We start from the raw sequence: 22,319 nt of genomic DNA, 5'->3' as shown, positions 1-22,319 counted from the left end.
TCCTCCCGGGCACTTGGACCCGAATGGTAATGGTATAGGCGCTGTAGCCAGTTGCACTTATAAGAGCAGAATAGATATGCAGTAAGAACAGTGTATGAACAACATGTACAGATATGTGCAGTGTAGTATCAGTAACATTATAAGAGTAAACATAATATATGCAGTGTATTTACAGTAATATCATAAAAAAACAGAATAAATATGGATATTCAGTATGAACTGTATAGACAGATATGTACAGATATGTGCAGTGTAACAGTAACATTATAGGAGTAGTAAAAAATAAGATCAGGATAAAGAGCAGTAGAATATGGCTATATATAAGTGTAATTGCAGTATGTAATTTTTTATAAATAAATAGAATATATGGATGGGATAGGGTAGTGCAATTGTCTGGGGAGAGGGGGCTGTTGAGGGGCAGAATGTTGCCATGGTCGTGGACACCATAACAGGCACAGGCAAGGATGCAGTTGGTTGGTTGTCACCAGGGTGCAGAGCTAGAGTTCAGTAGGGTGACAGCCGCAGGGAAGAAGCTTCCTCTGAACCTGCTGGTTCGGGAGAGACCTGCGACACCTCCTGGAAAACAGTCTTTCATGATGCTGCTTGCCTTACGTAAGCATCGCCCGCCCTGGATGGCCTCAACATAAGGGAGTAAGGAAATGATGATGCGTTGGGCAGTTTTCACTACCCTCTGCAGTGCTTTCTGGTCGGGGGTCGGGGCGATGGTACAGCGGCAGAAGTTCACCAGGATCTGAGGAGATAGGTGGACCTTCTTTAGTCTTCTCAGAAAGAAGAGACGCTGGTGAGCCTTCTTGATCAGGGTAGAGGTGTTGAGGGTCCTGAAGTTGCCAAGTGAGTTAGTTCTGGGTTGGCAGCAGGATGAAAGATTATTCCACCTGAACAATAAAAGTTTATAAAACCTGTGTAGGGAGAGGATACCAGCACAGTAAGGGAAGGAGTGGGAATACACAGGATGAAAGATTTGGAAGGGTAGGAAGTACAGAAGTGAATATCAGAAGGAACCACATCTGAACCACAGAATATTTTGAAATAAGATAAGGTTGTGCACTGCAAAGCAAAAGGAAAACTTTAAGACCTATTTCCAAACGTAGTAGGCTAAGGTAGACAACCTATACCTAATTTTCAAACCCAACCCCACAAACTGCATAAATAGCTCAAAATTATGTGTTTGTGAGTGCATAGGGACCATTTACAAAGTGCAACACCGAAAAGAGATGGGCAACTGCAGTGTTTTATCTGTAAATGACTTAGTCAATTGTGTTTTAACAAAGTTTGACCTCTGATTTATTGATCAAGGGGAATGTCTGTGTGAACTTCTCAGCTTTACCAAATGATCTGTTGCACTGCCTCTCCTAGTTTCTATAAATTAAAACAAGAAAACTAGAGAACAATTAAGTGAAACGAGAGCACAATAAAATGAGTGCAGGCTTTAGTAAAATGAGCACACATTCTCTTGATATACAAAAAAATCTTGCATAATCTTGCAATGTCACCTCCCGGGCTCCATAAAAATCAGGTCTTATTGGTTGTGTTAGATGGGTGGTTGTTAGAGGAAAAGAGATCCGCACACCAGATAGCTCCCATTCATTATTTTGTGTGGGGCCTTACGCTTCTACTTTACAGATGGTTCAGCCTACTTTAAGTACTGTATCGGGAACCCACAACAATATTAATTAGCAGATACAAATACTGATGACTATCTTAATAAACACACCGAAACACAAATAGACAACAAAACAACATTTGTCACTACAATTGGTATGATATTGCTTTTTTATTTAAACTTCCACACTTATGTTCCTAGCACAATGCAACTTCAAAATGTGATTCAATTTACTATCAGATTGAATGCTAGTGCATTGGGAAATCTTTAATTGACTTAACAGCAGCTAGAAAAGGGAATGCATTCACCTTTTTCAATTTACCTTAAAAAACAGTTTGGTTAAACAGGGTGAATTTTCTTTTAATGTTGACAACACTGCAATCGTTATGTTATGTAAAATATCAGCGGAAGAGTCAGGAAAAGGGAAAAAAATAGGACAACCGACATATACATAAAAACAGCAACAAAATGATACTTAAAACATAAGCAATCAATCAATTTCCCATTCAAACTACACTGTACATACATACACACATACATTCACACACACACACACACACAAGCTAGAGGCTGACCACACAACACTAGTCACACTAGAACTTAAAAGGTAGGCAAACTCTGTTGGTATAAAATGGGCATTAAACAAAAATAATAACAATATATCTATTACCTTCTAACCAGCCAGCTCCCTTTCATAAACATGTTTTGAACAAGAGAGAAGGCATTTTGGCCACATTGTTGTAAGTATGGATATTTCAATGCAATAGCTCTGGCAAATATTCTTCTTCCGTCATAAAAAATAATGATTTCTGGAGTTTGAAACAATGATTATTACAAAATAGCAAAACAAGCCAGTCTAATGTTTCCCATATTTAATGGCATGATCCATCTGTTTTCCAACTGATAGAAAAACATGGATGACAAGTAGTACTTGTACAAATCATAATAATAATAATAATAATAATAATAATAATAATAATAATAGAAGTAGTAATAGTAACAACAATAATAGAAAAGAAACAATCCAGGAGGCATTCAAGTTGCCATAGATACCGTTCTTTACACCATTACTCAGGAGAGTGCTGCAGCAATATTTGCATCTAATCGCATCGATGTGCATCTAACTCACTTGGCAACTTCAGATTATATTCATCCTGTGAGGGAAAGGAAAAAAAGCTATACGGTTCCTCGAAAAGGCCGTCAAAGTTGTCGTTTTTGCCGATTACAATGTAATCAGTCCATTTCTTTTGCATAAGGAACGGTGTTCCTTTGATACAAGTGTTTTAAAAAGATCTGCATACACAACATTCACATTCAAAAAACACTAAAATCGCTATGTTCCAGTCCTACAACCGAAAAAAAAATCTGAAAACTCTCTTCAATATACACATATATCTACTTTCCCGCAAAGGTGTGTGATCATAGCGATGCTTGGTCAAATACACAGTTACATTACCGCATTTAAATGATTCGTATTCAATGATTTGTATATATACTTTTTTTTCCCGTCCATTCAGAAGACATCAAAGCTTAGCAGATTCTGGAAACTGAAAGACAGAACAGCTCTGTACACAGAACACAGGGTACAGTGTGTTGTTTGAAGGTTTGTTCATCCTCCCGTCTTCCTCTCTCGCACCTCTTCATTCACTCATACTCTCTCTCTCTCCCTCTATCTCTCTATCTCTCTCTCCTCCTTCCTTCCCTCTTCCTGTCGCTGTCAGCTGTCCGGAGGCCCAGGGCTGGAAGTGGCGACAGGCTCCAATACTCTCGGCCCCTGTAGAGGAGGGTATATGAGGGGTGGGGGGGGGAGGCCGAGGCTTTTTGGGAGAGTGAGGGTGGGGTAAAGGGGTGTGTCGGTGTGTGTGTGTGGGGGGGGGGGGTAAAGGGGGAGTTTGAGGTGGTCCAGAGAGGACTCCAGAGTGCGACAGCTCAGTGAAGGAGCTCCTCGAGCTCACTCTCCTTCAGTTTGGCGTTTTCTCGGACGTCGTCGAAGGTGTACGTCTTCACAATCTTACCGTTCTGAAACACTGTGTGCAGCAGATCCTATGGAATGGAAAGATGGCACTTTTTACTTGAGGGGAAAAAAACTCCTCGTTAAGAACAGTTCAAACTTGAGGAGACATCAACATAAGAACTATACATACAGTTATATGTGCAGAATAATAGCAGTGTGTTTAAAAATTTAATAAAGCTCAAAATCCTTAGAATAGCTGTTAATTCCATAATATCAGTGCATTGGGAACACTGCACATTCAATTTCAAATCAAAACATGACCAAAATTGATCAAGTTTGTGTTATACCTTTACACAAAGTGAAGAAAAAGGAATGTTAGGCTGTTCAAAAAAATAGCAGTGTTTGCATTTTTCTTTACAAACTCAAACATTTACTGTATGAACTGAAAAATGTCTCAAGTTTGTTGAATTCGGTGCATGTGGGTCGTTGGACAAACTGTCTGCCACAGTACACTGTGAAGACAGTAAAGCATTCTTATAAATTATGGCTTGTATATTTATGGTATTTGTTTATTTTCCTTATTCATCATTTATATTGTTTTGATATTATTGTTATTATTACATTTTTCTTAATGTAGGCTTACCAACTTTTTAAAACTGTTTACTGTTAATTTTAACTATTGTATTGTTTAAACTAAGTCGCTTTGGACAAAAGCATCTGCTAAATTCAATAAACATAAACCCATAAATATAAACATACCACTCCAAATTCCTCAAGATCCCCTTTTCCTTCTTCCATAGTGACAAAGTCTCCACTCTGTGTCCTGTGTAAGGAAAGACGACCCTTCTTAGACCTCTTGTTAGGATCTGCTACAGGATCCTTAAACACGTTCACCTGAAGAAAAGTTGAAATCATAATGAAGACTACATTTTCAGTTTGCAACAGGTTTTGCGTATGTGTGTGAAAATGGTGACAATACACACCCCATTAATCCCCCCCCCCCACACACACACACACCATGACACCATACCCCCCAAATACACACACACACACACAGGAACACCCCTCCCCCACACCCAAGATTACCCTCCACATAGACATACCAACACCCCCCCCTTAAACAACCATTTCATCTTCACCCCCCCCCCCCACACACACACACACACACACACAATTTCATCATCCCCCTCCCACACACCCCATTACTTTTAATTAATTCTTAAAAGTTAAGCTGATTCCTGAGCAACATAATTTCATTACTTATAATTGATTTCATGAGTACATGACAATAAACTACTTGAGCTTGAAGCTATAACCCCACACACCCCATCAATCCCCCCCAACACACATACACTACCCCCCAACACACACACCATGACAACATACACCAACCCCCCCCCCCCCCCCCGACACACACACACACACACACACACACACACACACACACACACACACACACACACACACACACACACACACACACACACACACACACACACACACTACTTGAACTTGAAGCTGTAACCCCAGTCTTACCCCCAGTCCATTGGTCACCACATAACTGCACTTGAAGGAGCAGTTGAGCAGGTCCCTGGTGAGCTTCTGCAGGAGAGCCCCTCCTGAGCCAAAGGCGATGTTCTCAATGCTCCACTTGTGCTCCACCATGCCTTCCACAATCTAGGGGAGGACACAGTTGGGACACAGAAATATGTATGATGAAATTGCTATAGATTTTCAATGGGCAAGATTGGGTCACCAATCATGGCAAGTTCAACTGTTTAAAAGAGAATTAAGTGCACTATCCTATAATCCTTTTGTGTTTAATCAAAGGCAATCAATTTTAAATTGTACTGCTGTATGATAATCCAACACACTATCTATATAATAAGCATAAGACATCCTATTTGCATAGAACTAGGGAAACTAGAAAGGTTTTACATATCAGTAAATGTTGATATGGTGCAAAACAGGTTAAAGTTTGAACACCAATTTTGTCTCACAATAACCCCCTTACATTATTACACATACATGAAAGGTATGTCCTCGTCCCTATGGCTGTGAATTAAAGGGTAACACTGGAGAACGTGCAGTTTACCCTTTACCCCAGTAGGTGGTGGTAATGTACTAAAATGTTGGCCTGCTATAGGCTAGTTGCACGAGTCACTCTTGGTGGGCCCGTTTGTTTTTCCGATGGAGCCAGGCCAGGTGTGTGTAAACCTGCCACTATTTATAATGTAATTAGTGTCTACAAGGGCCTGGTTGGTTGTTGCACCTACTAATAAAGGTGTATACGTAAAGACCAGCATATTCTGTACCTCCTGCAGTGTGTTGATGTCCACCCCGTCTCCTTGAATGACCCTGATGTAGGGAGGAAGCAGTTTGTATCCCTTAGAGTTCTCCTTGGCAGGGAACTTCTTGCCCAAAATCTCCAGTACCTACAGAATGAGAGGCAGTGAGTGGCTGATAAGGGGCATCCCTCTTTGCTTTCATTCATCTCTACAGAACATTGCATAATGGAAAATGGCAAATGGGCATTTATATAGCGCTTTTACACTCCTCCGAGCACAATGCTTCACAATGTCATGCTTCATATTCACCCATTCACACACACACTCACAAACTCACACACCAATGGCGTAGGTTGGCATGGAAAGTACCAACTTGCACATCAGGAGCACTTTTGGGGTTAAATGTCTTGCTCAAGGACATTTCGACAGGGTCAGGAGGAGTTGGGCTCAAACCAGGCAACCTTCCGGTTGCTGGACTCCTCCTCCCAAGATCTCTGTGTCCTCGGCAGGCCCCAACCGGGCTGCCATGATGGGCCATACCTTCAGCACGGTGTCCAGTGGGTTCCCCGAGTCCGGCCGCACGACCAGCGGAGCGTCAGCACTCCGCTTCTCAATCAGGTGCCGGAGGTCCTCGCCCCAGATCTTCTCGCAGGCATTGTAGATGTCGTAGCTGTCGCTGACGATGGACACGGGCACGGAGGGGAACTGTTTGATGATGTGCTCGAAGGCGTCTTTCTCGTGATCCTTCCCCCAGGCGGTGATGGTGCTGCGGATGCAATTTCGAGTGCAAAGAAAAGTGAGACGTCGTTAAAAAAAAAAGTCGGCGAACCAGAACAGACTAAATGTGCAGGAGATTCACCACTACAGGGAGGGACAGCACCTCAAAATGAAGCGATAACAGACCATCCTCTTAGAGAAGAAGAAAAATGTAATACTCTCTCAAACAGACAAAAGTAAATAAACTTAGTAATGCTACTACTTGGAACAAGGAAGGCATTTCTTAAACAAACACTAATCAGTCCACCCAATCCACAGGAATGGCGTGCGGTGTTACGTAGTGGAGCCAGTGACAGCTTTGGCTGAACATCCATAATGCACTGGACTCGATGAAGGGTGCACTCATGCTGCAGTAACTGTTGTCAATGCAGAGATTGGTTTTGTGTGCAGATTTGGGGCCTCAGAGTGGAGTCACAGATAGCATCACAAAGACCACAAAGACCACATCCATGGTATATACTGGTACTTACTTAACTTATGTAAGTGGACACTTCAACACTAGAACTGTCACAACGGTCATTTTGACCATTTAATAAGTTGTATGTACAATGACTTTGTTTAAGAAAAAACAAGACTTAAAAAAAAAGATGGCTGCTTATGGCAGTTCTATTATGAAATTGTGGAACCTTTCTAGTGTTAAGTCAACAGCCACCTCGTGCAGTAAACTGAACTTCAGTTTCGCATTCTATATGCACCAGCAAGACGAGGTCAGTTTCGCATTCTATATGCACCAGCCAGACGAGGTCAGGAATGAGGTCACATAGATATCACATGTTGTGGATCGTTACAACCAACCATATCAGACTGGCCATGATGGTACAAACCCTTTTTCATAGCAGTTTCTCATTTTACAAACGCATTCATTTTTCTCATAATTTAAAGATAAAGGATATTGCCCTTCTGTTTTTCTGTTGTTGTCACAAATGGTCTGATGCCTTTTACGTATGAAGCTGTAAGCACTGTGAGAAGCAAATCATTCTATTCTCACAAGACAGCAATTCTGCCCATCACAGAGACTAACAACTGATTACAGACTGGGTCCAGGGGTCCTACACATGTTCCATTTCTAAATTCCATACTTTTTCTATACTCAAATTTCAAAATTCCATACTTTTTCTATACTCAAATTTCAAAATTCCATACTTTTTCTATACTCAAATTTCTAAATTTCTGTATTCTCAACATTGCAGCCACTTCTGGTTTGGGATAACTCGTTAAAAACTTGGTCATTTTTCTATGAGCCAGCTGGCAGTTTGTACTGGCACTCACTCATTCCAGCTGCTCTTAACTTCAGACTGTAACACTTTTACCATTCTATCCAGCGCATCATAGTTTTCAATTAATAAACACAACTACAAGGTTTTGTTTTCACCGAGACTGTGCTTTATGTCAAAAGGAAATGTTGTTACCGCAATGTCGAGAATTTGACCTCAAAGAAAAAAAAAAAGAAAGTAGGGGCCCTAACTTAAATTAAGTCTAAAGTTGAAAATTAGTCGATCAGTTGAACGCTCCCACATGATACAATAGCTTTAGTTAATGCATGTTAGCCATTGACTCAGAGACATAATTCCAGCAATGGGAATTATTTAAATAAATGATTTTAAAGTTATGTTAATGTAACATAATTTGCTACTATGTTACAGAAGCCTGTGACAAGACATGGGCGCCATAAGACACATTTTGCCATTTTAGATCAATAGCTAACCAGGCTTTATTATTTATTATTAACTTCTTAGCCCTCAGAAAACTCATGTGGATCATTTTCGTTGAGGAAGCGCTGTGTTGGAAGGTCCACTCACATTTTTAGTTCTACATAGACACAGCATAGCCTACATATGATTAGAGACTAGTTATCACCTGTCACCTGTAATCAACTGTTTATCAGATAATGCAGTATCCATGTCTTGGTAACTTTTACACAAGTGTACAATGGTGCAGGGCACTTGCATAGACTAGGGATTCTTAATTTGGTTTTGGAGCCAGAGTCTCCTTGTGGGAGAGACATTTTTCTGAGGACCCCCATATAATCGTATATTGACGATGTGGACTGACAGTTATGCTACACAACAATAGTAATGGATCATTATGACCTGAGTGAAGTGATTAGTGCTGTAGATGCAATAGTCTTGTAACACAAATATTTCTCCATCTTCATGTTTTTTTCATACTTATCTAGAACTGGAAATTCCTTAAGTCAAATTCCAAACTTTTAGTGGCTATGTAGCTTTATTAGAGGATAATGCTAATGCCATAATTAAAAGATAATTTGAAGACTTTAGAGACTGCGCCAATATTTTGTTCCATGATTATGAGTGGCCTATCAAATGTTTCAGATTTCCAAAAGCCATCCTAGAAATCAGTGCTGAATGGGTTTGAATACTGTAGTTCATTCTAAAGTTACAGGGTGCACGACGGAGGGTCTGTTGGGACACGATTAATTTGATGTCAGATTTTGTTTTTCTTTTTTTATCTACATCTGCAATTATATTGATGGTTCAATAGACTATCAGAACACTGTGATGCAAACCTCCTTACAAACTTCCAGACTGACCGAAACCTTTTTTTTTTGAGCCATTTAATTCCAAATGACACAGAGGTAAAATTTGTTATTTAGCCATTTCATTGGATATGAGCACTTCAACCTCGCATTTGCAGGACATTTTGCAACGTTTGTACATTTGCTGCTCTTAATGAAATTTTGGACTGGGTCTGAATTACGAGTTGGATAAAATGAGGGTAATTGAGAAGGAGGGAGGGTGGAGTGTTGTGCTTGTATGTGTGTTCAATTTCACTTTGATTGGGATGTACAACGACAAGTTGTATGGAATACTGTGTGCGCAGTTTCATACACCTGAACCTTTCCTTTTCGGTGCGTACACAGCTTTCCAGTTTTACATGTACGAAACGTTTTAGAAAAAAATTCTAAAAAAGTCTTTGCACATGAGCCCCTATAGATTTTGAAAACATCTGATCCAATAAGCAACCTTTTCTAGCTAAGCTGAATCAGTTTAAACTTTGTAAACTTTTTGTAAACTTTGTTATGATCTGTAGACATTTCAGAGTCTTTTAACAAGTTAGAAATGTCTCTACTGTAAAGATCTGTGCTTGTATCTGTGAGGATTGGTCAACAAAACCTTGTTCCAGTTATGGAAGTCCTAATAGTGATGTAACAGCAGACAGCAGGGCGAGCTGCACTATAGCAGACTTCCATGCTTGTTTGCCCTTTAAATGTTAAGAAGCGAGATTAACGTCTGGCAAAGTCAGAATAGCCTTCCTCTTCTATATTACCAGCTTAGTCACTGGGTCAATGTTAAACATAAATTAGACATGACTTAATTTGCTGTGCATTTGGAGGCTGCTGCTGCTGAGGTCCCTGAGGCGACTACCACCCACCTGTGTTCTGCAGCTGGCACAGAGAACCCAGGCACAGGGTCCTTGGTTCCATAGAACTTCTTGATCACACCAATTCCAGCCACCGTGTCTGTTCCTTTGAAGTTTACCAAGTGTGCTGAGGCACCAATCCCAGCCGTCTGAGGGAATGAGGGAAGTACGCAAGACCAAGGCAATGTTAATGTGTAATTAAAGATTTGTTGATAATGAATTGATGATTAATGAACTAATTATTGATAATTTTTTGATTATTGTCTAATGAAGTCTTGCTTACCTCTTGTGAAGACACGCCTCTGTAGCCGAAGTCATGGAGTTTGTATTCCAGACCCTCCAGATTCCCAGATGTTTCCATCAGGTACTTGGCCAAAATCTTTTTTTGTTCCCGCGAGTTGGTTGCCACAGTGATGGGGTACCAGATCTGGACAAGGATGGTCTGCAAGTGGGGAGAAATATTGTGCAGAAGGGGATAATAGAACTGGTAAGTTTATGTTGATGAAACACTGGGATACTGACTTGGCAAAGACACCTCTTCTCCATTCCCGCCCCCCCCATCTCCCACCAACACACCCCACCCTCTTCTCATTCCAAGTTTGATTTCCCAATATGTGGACAAAGCCTGTTGTCTCCAAGTGAAGTCAGCTGGAACTTAAATTTAAAGCTGACTTCCAGCACCCCTTTATCCTCCTGGGGATTCCAGTGAGCTTGGGTCAGGGCGGCTGTGTCAACAGGGGCAAAGGGAGGGTTGCTGGGTGGGCGGGAACACCGCATTCCCTTGCTGGGTCGGAGGACCTGTCGCAAGGCAGGTCGGTGGATGTGCAAAACCTTTTGTTCAGCGTCAGCCAGCAAAATGAAAATATTATGATACAGCAAAAAAAATGAACAAAACACACACACATACACACACAGGGCCTCAATGACAAAACTTGTCCAGGTGCCACTCTATGACAATCATCAAAAACTGCTCGCCGCCACATTCCTGAAATAACCAGAATTTCTCGTGCCAGCGCAAACAGAAATGAGCTTCCGTTCCCACTATGGAAGCTGTTCATAGTTGCTCAATGTTGGCAACCGTTTACTGCTGAAGCACAACTGTATGGGAGCCAAAGAATGGTACAATGGTGAGATGTATCGGAAAGCAGTTTGCTTGCCAGCCTTTTTGACCACCCTGCAGTGGGAGATTAGAGAATTAGCTTGAAGCACATTGTCACACAGGCCTGTGTCATCTGCAGTATGGAAGGAGAAACTCTACACGCAGTTTTTTCAGAGCAATTAGCCCATTTCACAAGATATTGCCACCGTTTATTATACGGCTCTTCACAATGCAAGTAGAACGCTCCATTGACTTGAATAGGATTTCCAAAAGTTCTACCGGTCATTATTTTCGTCTAAGGACCTCTAAATAATGACCGCTGTCAATGGCTACTGATTTTCATTCAAAAGTGAAGGTAAACCACCAACTTCCGCTGGAATTTCAAAGCTATCACTACCTTGCCGTCAGTCTACTGTCAACAAAGAGATTGATTAAAATGCAGCATCAATTTTGCCGAGGTTTAGGTTAAAAAATGTCATAGTCGTAGAAAGCCACTTGCACAACAGCACAGTCCACAGGAAGGACAGGAAAAGGAAGACGTTTTACCTGATCCTGATACCTGCCAAGGTATCAATAACCTCAACGAGGCCGGACACTTGTGAAATAGGCTTATTAAGGCAACATTTAAACTATAAGAAATCGTGTTAATATCAAAACGTATGGGTAGGGTATGTCTCAATGATCTCAGTCTATAGCTCAAATGGGCTATAATGGGCTCACTACAACTATTTGTGATCGTCAGTATAATCCAACAGGCGACAGATCGACCCAGCAGGCCTTGAATTTAAAGGGGCACAGGGATTAGTAGAATACTAAATTTGGTAAACTCTCTGTGCCAGTGGCTCATTCCTCCAGTGGTGAGATTTGGCCCCACCCATGGCATTAATTTCCATCTGTTTTGCATCTATGGAGGTGAAGCGAAAATACTCCAATACTCTTAAAACGAATGTGTTGAAAAAAGCACAACACATCTCTGTGTCCAGATAGGGATAACACAGTTTGTGTTGTTTACTTTTTTTATTTGTTACACAAAATGTGTTGAAAATGACCAACTTGCATTGAAATACAACACAACTTGCTTTGTTTTTTAACACATCTCTGTGTCCAGATAGGGACAACACATTCGTTTAAGAGTGAAGGACCTGGATAGGAGACCTCCACAGAGATGTAAGTGCCTAAAACATAACATACAACATAAAACATTTTCTTTCCTTCTATCAGAGATATATTCTTTAGGAAATGTGGACATTCACTCCTTCACACTTTCTTTCACGGCAAAATTCACAGCTATTTTGTGATAGCTAGTATGGTCGTACAAACCACCGACTCACCAAGCTGCTCAAGCTTCAAGGTCTAACAAATGACTTGCATTTAAAGAGAAACAGGGGTTGGCAAAAGATTAAACTTTATTAACTCCACGTCTGCCAGCACCGAGGTTGATTTCTGAGATTAAGCAATGGCCATGACCCCACCCATGGTACTGATTTCCATCTGTTTTGCATCTAGTTAGCTGAAGCCGAAATACATCCAGATCCACATAGGATGGAGTTAAATGAAGCTGAAGCCTTTGGCCAATCTATTGCCTCAGTGCAGTTATGAAAAGAGTTGGAGCAAAAAGTTGGAGCGATAGCTTTGTTGTCTTCTTGTTTTACTGAGCAGGACATGCTCACCTTCCACCCAGAGAATCAAGCACTCCTGACCCACATAAGTAGTGATGTGTGTGTCCATACAGGAAGCACAGGAGGTTATTTAATACAAAGTGTTACATAAATGGTGCCCTTCATTCATCGGTCACAGTACTTTTTCTTTTTAAGACATCAAATCCAGAAGTGGCTCTTTAGTAACACTGTTGTACTTTGGTATATTGTTGGTCTGCCAACTGTGAAGGACAATATAGGCTACAACATAAAAGGTAACATTATTATTTTTATCGATTAATAACAGGTCCACAAACAGTGAGCATTTCTGATACCATATTGTATATTGTATAAAATTGACACTCTAAAATGAAAGCTTTTTATGAGGAATGATTAAACCTAAGCACTCACTACCCTTAAAAATCCCTCAGTTGCTTCCTTCCACAAACGTTGCCCTCCCCAAAACTATAACATGCCTCCCTTTGGTTGCTATGGAGTTACAGTACATGTTCAAAAATCCTGAATCCAAGAGTTCCCTGTGTGGTAGGCTACTCTGCTAACACAACCTTGACATATTTGCAGTATTACGATAAGATCCAATGTGAAAACACACATGATTAGGCCAATGTTTCCTCATCACATAATAAGACAAGGCTAAATGACCACTGTTACAATGTGCTAGACCTTGATTAAATTTGCCGCACCCATGACTAGGTGACTAGGTTAAACAATCACACATTTATAGATAATAGAAATGCATGATCTATACATGAGAATCACGACTTGTGTTCAATCTGACCAGATGGACAGCCCTACAAGCACTCTCTCTTTCTCCCCCCCCCCTCCGTCTCCCTCTCTCACCCTCCCTCAGTGTTTCCAGCGGATACTTCAGACCTCTCTGCCTCACTGGTGCAGATGGCAGTCACACGCTCCAAAACTGGCGGCCAATTACAATATAATGTGCCCTCGTGACTCAAATCAGCAACTCCTCACATTCCCAGTGAGCCAAAATGGCCTCTGACACTCACTCCCCCTCACATGCAGTTTCATTCCCAGTGAGCCAAAATGGCTGCTGACACTCACTCCCCCCAACATGCAGTTTCATTCCACAGAAGCAACCTCCCACCTGTCACAGGACCAACACTGTCATTCATTCATTAGAGCCACAAACAACAAAGGAGGCCAAGAGGGGAACCTGCCATTCATCACGTTTCTTTCAAGGGCAGAATGGCGGAAGCCAAGGGCCCGTGATGACGCAGTGTGTTTCATGTTCCAAGGGCAGATGAGCGTGTGCTATATTTACCAGCTGTGCCAGACTACACATGTGTGTGTGTGTGTGTGTGTGTCTGCCTCTCACTCTAGAGGCCTTTAGAAGCGGAATGAAACAGCGTTGTGTCACAGGTCGGAGGGAGGCAAAACAAATCTGCACAGTCATTCTGATCTGGGAGTCTAGGGTGGGGCAGGACGGGACTGAAACCACAACAAACACACGAGGACACAACTGTCTGGGATGGAGTCTGTGCATTTAGCTTTGTGCATGCAGCACAATCATGGTGACTGAGACACGTTTTTTTTTTTTATTGCTTCATAGTACACTGACACCAAGAACTGCAGCTAAGGCAAACTTTGGAAGTCTACATCAAAAGAAAGGAGAGGCAGAGGAAAGGAGGAAAGGTACCTGGAGTAATTTGTTTTTGTTTTATTTTGTTTTAATACCAGTTATTCTCTTCTTTATAGTCTGGTGTTTATGTGTTTATACATGTGTGTGCAAGTTACTGGCTGTATCCAATAATATTCATTATTATGACACGTAATTAAATGCTGAGAGTGTTGCCAATGATGTAAACTCTCTTGGATAGACTATAAACAGCATTCACAGACTCAGCTATCACTAGTAATTTAATGACATCATATCTGAATTATATTTATTATGTAAGGTTAAGCAACATAAATATACAGCATCTCTGAAGCTCTTCACATAGCAGGACACAAATAGATGAGAGGATATAAACATTACAAAAATAAACTCGGGGGCAATAATTGGCTGCGTGGAGTGCATCAATGGCATTTTAACATTTCTCAGAAATGGTGGGTGACGCAACAACAAAAGTTATTCTGTCTGAGGGAAGTTAGACTTTATTGCTCTCCTACTCACCTCTACCCAGTTGGTTAGCCAGTAGCATTCTGGATCTGTGCTTTCCACAGTGAAGAGGACGTTCCCACGCGGAATTACACTGCCCTCTGGCACAGCTTTGATCTCGATGGGCAGGTGGCCATTGTACTTCTGCAACCAAATTCAACAATGGGTTGGTTAGCAACACCTTGGTGCTAATATAAAATTTACAACAATGATAAAGCCATATACACAAAAAAAGTAACTCAAACTAAAGAAATTGCAAATTATATGAAAAGTCTGGCTTAATTTTTTAAATGTTCTTTCTTATTTTCCACATTACTGTCTGTACAGGAAAACAACATGGATTGAAGCTACTGCAAACTCAATATGACAAATTCAATATAAGACTAATCAAATTGGATGTGGCCCGATCAGCACTTACACAAAAGTGCTGCATGGCGTTTAGCGTTTCAGCTATATCTGAACCCTTTGTCTGTCCAGCTTTTGCCTTTTGCAACCTTGATTGCACCCTGATATGTACATAGGAAACCTGATCGAGTTCCTGTGTGTTGTTTGTGGGGACAGTAATGGGAAGTGGGGGGTTGGGGGTGGGTGGCATCACCACTTCTCCACTAAGAGAAACTGTACCTCTAAGATGTAGTTCCAGCCTTTCTCATTGAACACGTCATCCTGAAAGTGTTCCCTGTAGACCTCCTTGGCTTCCTGGATCTTCGCTGGGGTGACCACCTTCCCTGGGAACACAAAGGTGGTGGGAAAGTGAGTGTGTGGAGGAACAAGAGCTGAAACCGAGACAGAGTGACAGAGAAAGGCCTTGCCCAACCCCATGAGAGGAAATGCAATTGGGGACAACAAAAACAGCATGGGAAAAGCAGAACCTGAATAGACAAGAGCGCAAAGGACAGAGAGCAAAAAGGAGAGGCTGAATAAAAAAAGGAGAGCAAGAGAGAGAGAGGGAGAGAGAGAAAAGTCTGAAAAGAGAGGTAGAAAAGAAGACAAAGGTATTTCCACAGATATGACACACAGTTGAAGTGACACAGACAGTATGCAAAGGAATACCACACGACGAGCCGTCCCCTTGTGTGTTATTACATTAAGGCAACTCTCTCGCGGACGCACAGTGCAGGGCTTTGTCCCCACCGGGACCAGGGCACAAAAAAATCCCTGCTGCCTGCCTTAAAGGCACAGCAGTCTCACCTCCAGTCCAAACCCTATGGTGGCTGGGCCAGCCAAGGGAGGGCCCTGTGTCAGAAGGCACCATACCACTAGCAACTCCCTGAAGCTCTATGGCTGTAAACCGGAGCATCAAGAGCATCTTCTGCGGCTTTGAACCCTGGCAAATGCCTTCTTTGCGTAGCTGGCCTTTGTGCGGCCGTCCGCAGCTGAAGAGCAGATGTTTCTTTTGTCTCTCAAAGCATCCTGGTAGGACACTTTTAGCAAGCCCCTTCCCCAAGCGTGAAATCCCGTTTGAAATGGGGAGAAGTGAAAGGGAGGAGGGGAGAAGGCTAATAAAAAACAGCATGTTTGCAGAGTAGAATTAGAGGATGAGGGGTGGAGAACCGATGGGTCTAAGGTGTTCCGAGGAGGAGCAGGACAGGAGAAGTGAAGAGGTCTCCTGTTCTTCATCTGCCCATGTGGGGGCCTCTGTGCCTTTAAGATGGAGTTTTTCATTGCTGTTTGACACTTGGCTTTCATCACATGACATTCATTTGACTTCTGGCAGGGCCCAAGTCCGAGTCACTGCTTTCCTGGTACTCTGGCCTAGCATAGATTTAAATCCACTGAATAGAGGCTTACTGTAGGGGCAATTTGGGCAAGATGGACAAAAGTGCTGATTTCAGGACAATGTGATTTCTCCCGTTTCACACTGTACGTACCTTTTAAGTATTTGTGGAGGATGTACTGCAAACCGTAGAAAACCGTCTTCTCATATTTGACTTTTCGGGTCTTTGTGGGGTCAGTCTTCTTCTCACGACACTCGAAGTAGGAGTACACTTTGCTAGTGTTTGGGGGGTACTGTTTGTAATGTGTGACCTGGAAGACAGCAAGAGCACACACAGGTTAGATATGGGCCCACAGAAACAAACATCTGTGCAAAATTGCAAGCTGCAATCAATTCTTGTTGATGGATTCTGACACTGAAGTCTTGGGTGTTTCCAAGTGACACTACCGATTAATCTGTATTTTTTTCCAATCGACTCACAATGTCACAGCATGTCAGATTTTACAGATTAGGTTGGATCTAGGCCCATGTAATTTGATACACTCGTCCCGCCCACACACTCTTGCTCCAACATGACAAGATTTTCAGGAAGAGCTTTATATTCTCAACATTGTGGTAGCGCCATTTCCTCTTGACATTAAGTGCAATCTATGGCCTGCACTGAGTGAAAATAAAACCATGTGGCGGAAGGATCCCTGAGTTTAAGAAATACCTCTTGTTATGGTTTTTGCATTACAGGATGCTAACTACCTGACCATATCAAATATATTAACATCTGTACAGTTAAAACAGAGGTGTTAAGACTACCTTCTAAAATTGATTGTTCCGGTCCTTGATTGTGATTGGCTGAATCACGTTGTCGTAAAATTCAGCATAAACACACACCGTGACCATATTTCATTCTTTATTACTGCGCTACCATAACTTAATGGAAAAGTAGCTGCGTCTCGATGTTGCATTCAGATAAAGGAAATATAATTTCACAGTGACCATCCGATATATAGAGAGAAACGTACTTTATTAATCCTAAAAAAAATTCAGTTAAAAAAAAAAAAAAAAAAAGTTTAAACATCATGAAAAAAGTCCAAACAAATGCAAAATATTTATACAGCAGCAGCAGCACAAAACAGCACATTGATAAGAGCAAGATGCAGCTAAATAACCCTCAACACAGAGCTCCAAGGACATGAGCCGGAAGAGATCTAAATTTATCATTCACGCCAGACCAAGCATGTGTAACTATAAAAAAAAGAAAAACATGGAGTAAATCTAAATCTAAGCCTCTACCTACAATGTCACATAAAGCCAAGTGAGGAGGCCTCTCAATGAGAGATGTGTTAGGGTGCAACAAAATGTGAACCACTCGCAATTAAATTTTATAAGCAGCAGAGTGGTGAAGGCTGTGTGTGTGTGTGTGTGTGTTTGTGTGTGAGAGAGAGAGAGACAGAATAGAGAGAGTGTGTGTGCATCTGTGCACACATCATAACATGAAAACATCAGAATGGTCCCTGACAATGGTCTGAAGGACATTCATATTTTATTACAGTCATTTTGTTTGTTTAACTACTGTCTACACAACTCATCCTAGCCAATTCTAGAGGCACACTGATGTGTGGGAAGCGATTGCGTTTCCCTTAGCACCCCAAATGTTTCAGATCAGGGCTGACAATAGCTCACTACGCATGGTAGTGCATCCCTCCAGTCTAATTCTCTCTCTTTCTTTCTCTTTCTGTTCCCCTTCCCTTTCCTACCATGAGTTGCTCACTCCAACCCACCCCCCATGGGATCTGCCCTTAAGTAGATTCCACCCCCCCCCCCCTTCCCTCTGCTGTCTTTCTCCTACCCTCCTCCACCCTTCTCCCCCCCCCCCCCTTTCCATGACTGGACAGCTGCAGGCAGAGGCCGGACATGCGCAGGAAGGAAACAGGAAGCAGTGAAAGGCAAAGCGTGAGGACACGGCTGAGATATGCCGTCCGTCCCCCCCCCCCCCCCCCAACACACACACACACACACACGCTCCACACTTGGGTTGGCCTGGGATCAAAAAGCGAGCACACGCCATTCAAAGACCAGATCAACTAGTGGATCTGAAGGGAACAGAGAGGGGTCACTGTCTGATCGCTTGCTCCCATGTATTTTGGGATGGCTATGGATTCCAGCACGTTATACCATGTCGTGGTGACAAGGAGAGGCATGCTGGGCAAGTGGCAGAACAGACGACATTGCATTACTGTAATAAAAAAAATAAAAAATAAATAAATAAAGGTTGTGTGCTCAGGAAAGGGTGGCAGCATCCAATAGAACTGTAAATGGAAGCAAAGCACAAGATGCCAAGGAAGAAATGGCCTCAGTTCTTACTGAGCAGTAACCACATGTAATTACATAGCAATAGTTAGGCTAGCTCCACAGTCATTCATCGGTTGCATGCCTCGTCACCTTGGACTGCTTTTCCACACTTCTCTCCGGTCCAACCACTTTTTCTTCTACTTTCTCTTTCACTCTCTTCCTACCATGCATCACCTACTGACTATCCACCACGCACTCTCCCTTCCTCGATCTAGGAATCCGGTCAGTAAAGGTCGTACACATCTACATTTACACTGACCTTTCTAACTGTCCTTCAGCTTAGCTGGGTTGTGTTCTTAACATTATCCAGACAAAATGAAGATGAAGCACAAGTTCATCACGGCAGGAAAAAAGAGCCAGATCAGATTCATAATTTCATCATCAAATGGACTGACTTTTCCTTTGTTATGAGACATTAGAAGAGAATGGACCAAATATCTCATGGAAGGACGGCAGGTAAGTGCCACACCTGAAGAAGATAAACTTAGACTCGGATCTAGGCTATATAAAATTACACACATTCCAAGGAAGACCTTGTCAAGGAGACGCACTAACAGCATTATGGCATCAGGCTACAAAACCTTCACAAGAGCACAAGAACTGACATTCAGTTGACTTCAAAGATGCATAGTGCCACAACAGAACAACAAGACTGTCTCATCAACTGTCACACCCTGTTCCCCATAAGCTGAGAGTGCTCAGTCAACTTGGCAAATTATAGCCGTTTTTGGATAACTGTTGTGTCCTGCAGAGAGGTATAGACCCCATGTGTCTGTACACAAGCTAGCTGAGAATAGCCACATAACTGATAATCATTTAAACTGCCCAACTCCGATTTATTCATCAAACCCCCAGGCTAAACAGAAACACCAGAACTCTAGGAGACAGAAGTTTGGCATATGAATAACAGCGGTTAACAGGATTTTTCTTCAACCAAAACTAGTAGCAAAAGTGTTTGAATTCTCTACTATACTTTGGGATACATTTCTAAACACACACTGAAGTAAATGTTTCCTTTGCATTCCCAGCACCTAATTGACAAGGTGTTGGTGATGGTGGTCATTTTACATGCGCATGTCCCTGAGTCCACATTTCAGCCAACCCATTAGATTAGAACTTAAACACATTATCAGGACCCAACTTTAAGCAAAAGCCAACAGAGAGAGAAGGGAGCAGGTGGAATGGAATGGTGTTCTGAAATGCAATTAATTAATACCTTACAGTGAAATAAAAAGTCGCGTCAAGTCGCCGCATCTTTAATTTTCGCAGGTGCACTTCCAGCGAAGGGACTATTATCGCAAGGCGTCAAAGATCGATCTACATAAGGGACCTGACCGATATTCAAGACGGAAAATTGACTGTAACTGAACGTTAAGCGAACAAACAAAAAAAATGTAAGTTAGCAAATCATACTCAGGAGGAACAATCACAGCAGAACTAAGAGTGCAATGAAATTACCAATGGAACAAGCAAGCCATTGAGGTTGAAATCGAAGCCGTCGCTTGGTTATCACTGGTTATGCTTAATAAAAGGTATCATATTCTTTCAAATCGTTAAGCAACACATATTATTAACTCGATATAGTATCGAAATGTCGTATTCTACAGAATGAAGAGATTTTACTTCCTGAGAATACAGCTTGCGTAATTGCTTTCAGTTTTGTTTCTCCGGTACGCTAATGTTAAATGCTAGCTAGCTAATATAGCCATATAACGTTATCACTGTATCCTTATTACTAGCTTCTATGCCGGGTAGGCAATGGATTGCAGACTAGATATTTCTCAATTAGTTCCAAATCAACCAAAGTGTGCGACCTGCAATAGATCTTTGAGCCGCTATATTCTATTTCTGTTTCTTTCAGAGGAAATTCCTTGTAAGTTACGTGAGATCTCCATGAACTCCACTTTGGTCGGGAAACTAGAAAAGCCTATGTGATCATTGGCAGATAGATGGCCGCATTTCAGAAGCTAAGCGATGCTTTAAATTTGGTAGCATACTCACAACCTTCTACCCGCCACCCATCTGGCCTACCGTCACCCAACTGGTACAGAGCAGCCAAGACAAATGGAGGATGAAAAGCACCTTGCCTTTTACCATTTTCATTCATTGAATCATCTTACGCAAGTCAGCAGAGAGGCTCCCCGAACATTTTTTGTAAACCGGCCTGCATCACTAACCTTGTAGGAATCGGTGGCTAATAATATATTGAAGTCGTTATCTCTGTGCTCCATCTTCCCCTTGACTATAGTCGCGGCTGTCAATTCTGTTGTTCTCCGCTCTGTGTACCGGGGACTCACAACCTAGCTCCGTCGTTGAGAAAGGTTGAAGAAACTGCCGAAGGCGGGACAACTGCACGCTCATCTACACAAAAGGCGGACACTGGATGCGATCCGAGGGTGACGTAAAACTAGGGGCAAGTTCCTGTGAACCGACCAATCGTTGTACAATCACTTGTCCAATAAAAACGTGAGAGCAAGGGGCGTCTCCGCCTCTCAACTGCGTAGGTCGACAATAGAGGAACGCCTTTTAAGCGCTGGTATGGCAGCCTACTAGTGAATTGAGTGCACACAGGGGACATTGGGCACAAATTAAATCACTTTGATTCTTATAGATTAATTGCTCTTAGGAAAGTACTTATACATAAAGATGAAAATAGGGCTTAGGCTATAGAAAGGACAGCACACAGACTTTGACAAATCTTTTTAGTTTCGTATTGCATTTCAAGCCCACATCGTGTTAGAATATAATACCCTAATAATAATAATAATAATAATAATAATAATAATAATAATAATAATAACAATAATAACAACAACAAAAATAATAATACTCTCTGATTGAAGTCTGCATCTGAGACACAGCGAAGCTAGGAAGATGTAGGCTGGAACCAAACGCAGAAGGAACACAATACTTCTGCATTCAATCCATCAGGGGGTGGCAAAGAAAATAGAAACGCACGTGGTAATATGTTTCCTCAAGCCACCCTTAAAGTATATATGCATCACGTAGTCCACCGTTTAGGCTGCCCTCTATGGGCTCTAACAGTGCATTTATTATCAATTGTGTGTAGCCACGCAGTGTGCGAGCTTGCTAAAAAGCTGACCAATGATGGACGTAGACATCACCGTGGTGAAAGAAATAATAAAGAACACAAGTAGGCAAAAAATAGTATTATCCTTATTGAGGATAAAATATAGGAATATCAGACAGTATAGGCTTAGGTCTATCTCTGCAAAATATTGTGGGGGGGTTTTTTGTTTGCCTTTTTTTTTACCTATCCAGGCCTAAAGGACCAACCAGTAACTAATAGGGCTACAACAGGTTGTGATTTTCCTTTTAAAAATGATGTTTTTCCC

At 41.8% G+C, this 22,319-nt stretch overlaps 1 protein-coding gene across 1 annotated transcript; it reads right to left on the bottom strand.

Annotated features, from left to right (window-relative positions):
• Window positions 1–1,763: 1,763 nt before the first annotated feature.
• Window positions 1,764–21,292, bottom strand: nampt1 (nicotinamide phosphoribosyltransferase 1). Its single transcript, XM_076297061.1, has 11 exons — window positions 21,141–21,292; window positions 16,772–16,928; window positions 15,525–15,628; window positions 14,916–15,044; window positions 10,308–10,466; window positions 10,037–10,173; window positions 6,407–6,632; window positions 5,894–6,013; window positions 5,115–5,255; window positions 4,338–4,472; window positions 1,764–3,667 (listed from the first exon to the last, which is right to left on the bottom strand). The coding sequence occupies exons 1-11, from the start codon at window positions 21,192–21,194 to the stop codon at window positions 3,554–3,556; spliced, it is 1,476 nt and encodes a 491-aa protein (XP_076153176.1). The 5' UTR covers window positions 21,195–21,292; the 3' UTR covers window positions 1,764–3,553.
• Window positions 21,293–22,319: the final 1,027 nt, after the last annotated feature.

The sequence above is a fragment of the Alosa pseudoharengus genome, unplaced genomic scaffold (assembly GCF_046254945.1).
Source record: "Alosa pseudoharengus isolate Yale_2024_CS ecotype anadromous, Long Island Sound unplaced genomic scaffold, YU_APseudo_1.1 YU_APseudo_1.1_scf_20, whole genome shotgun sequence".
Lineage (NCBI taxonomy): Eukaryota > Metazoa > Chordata > Actinopteri > Clupeiformes > Clupeidae > Alosa > Alosa pseudoharengus.
The sequence above is the reverse complement of the archived record's forward strand: the minus strand, read 5'-3'. Positions and strand labels throughout refer to the sequence as shown.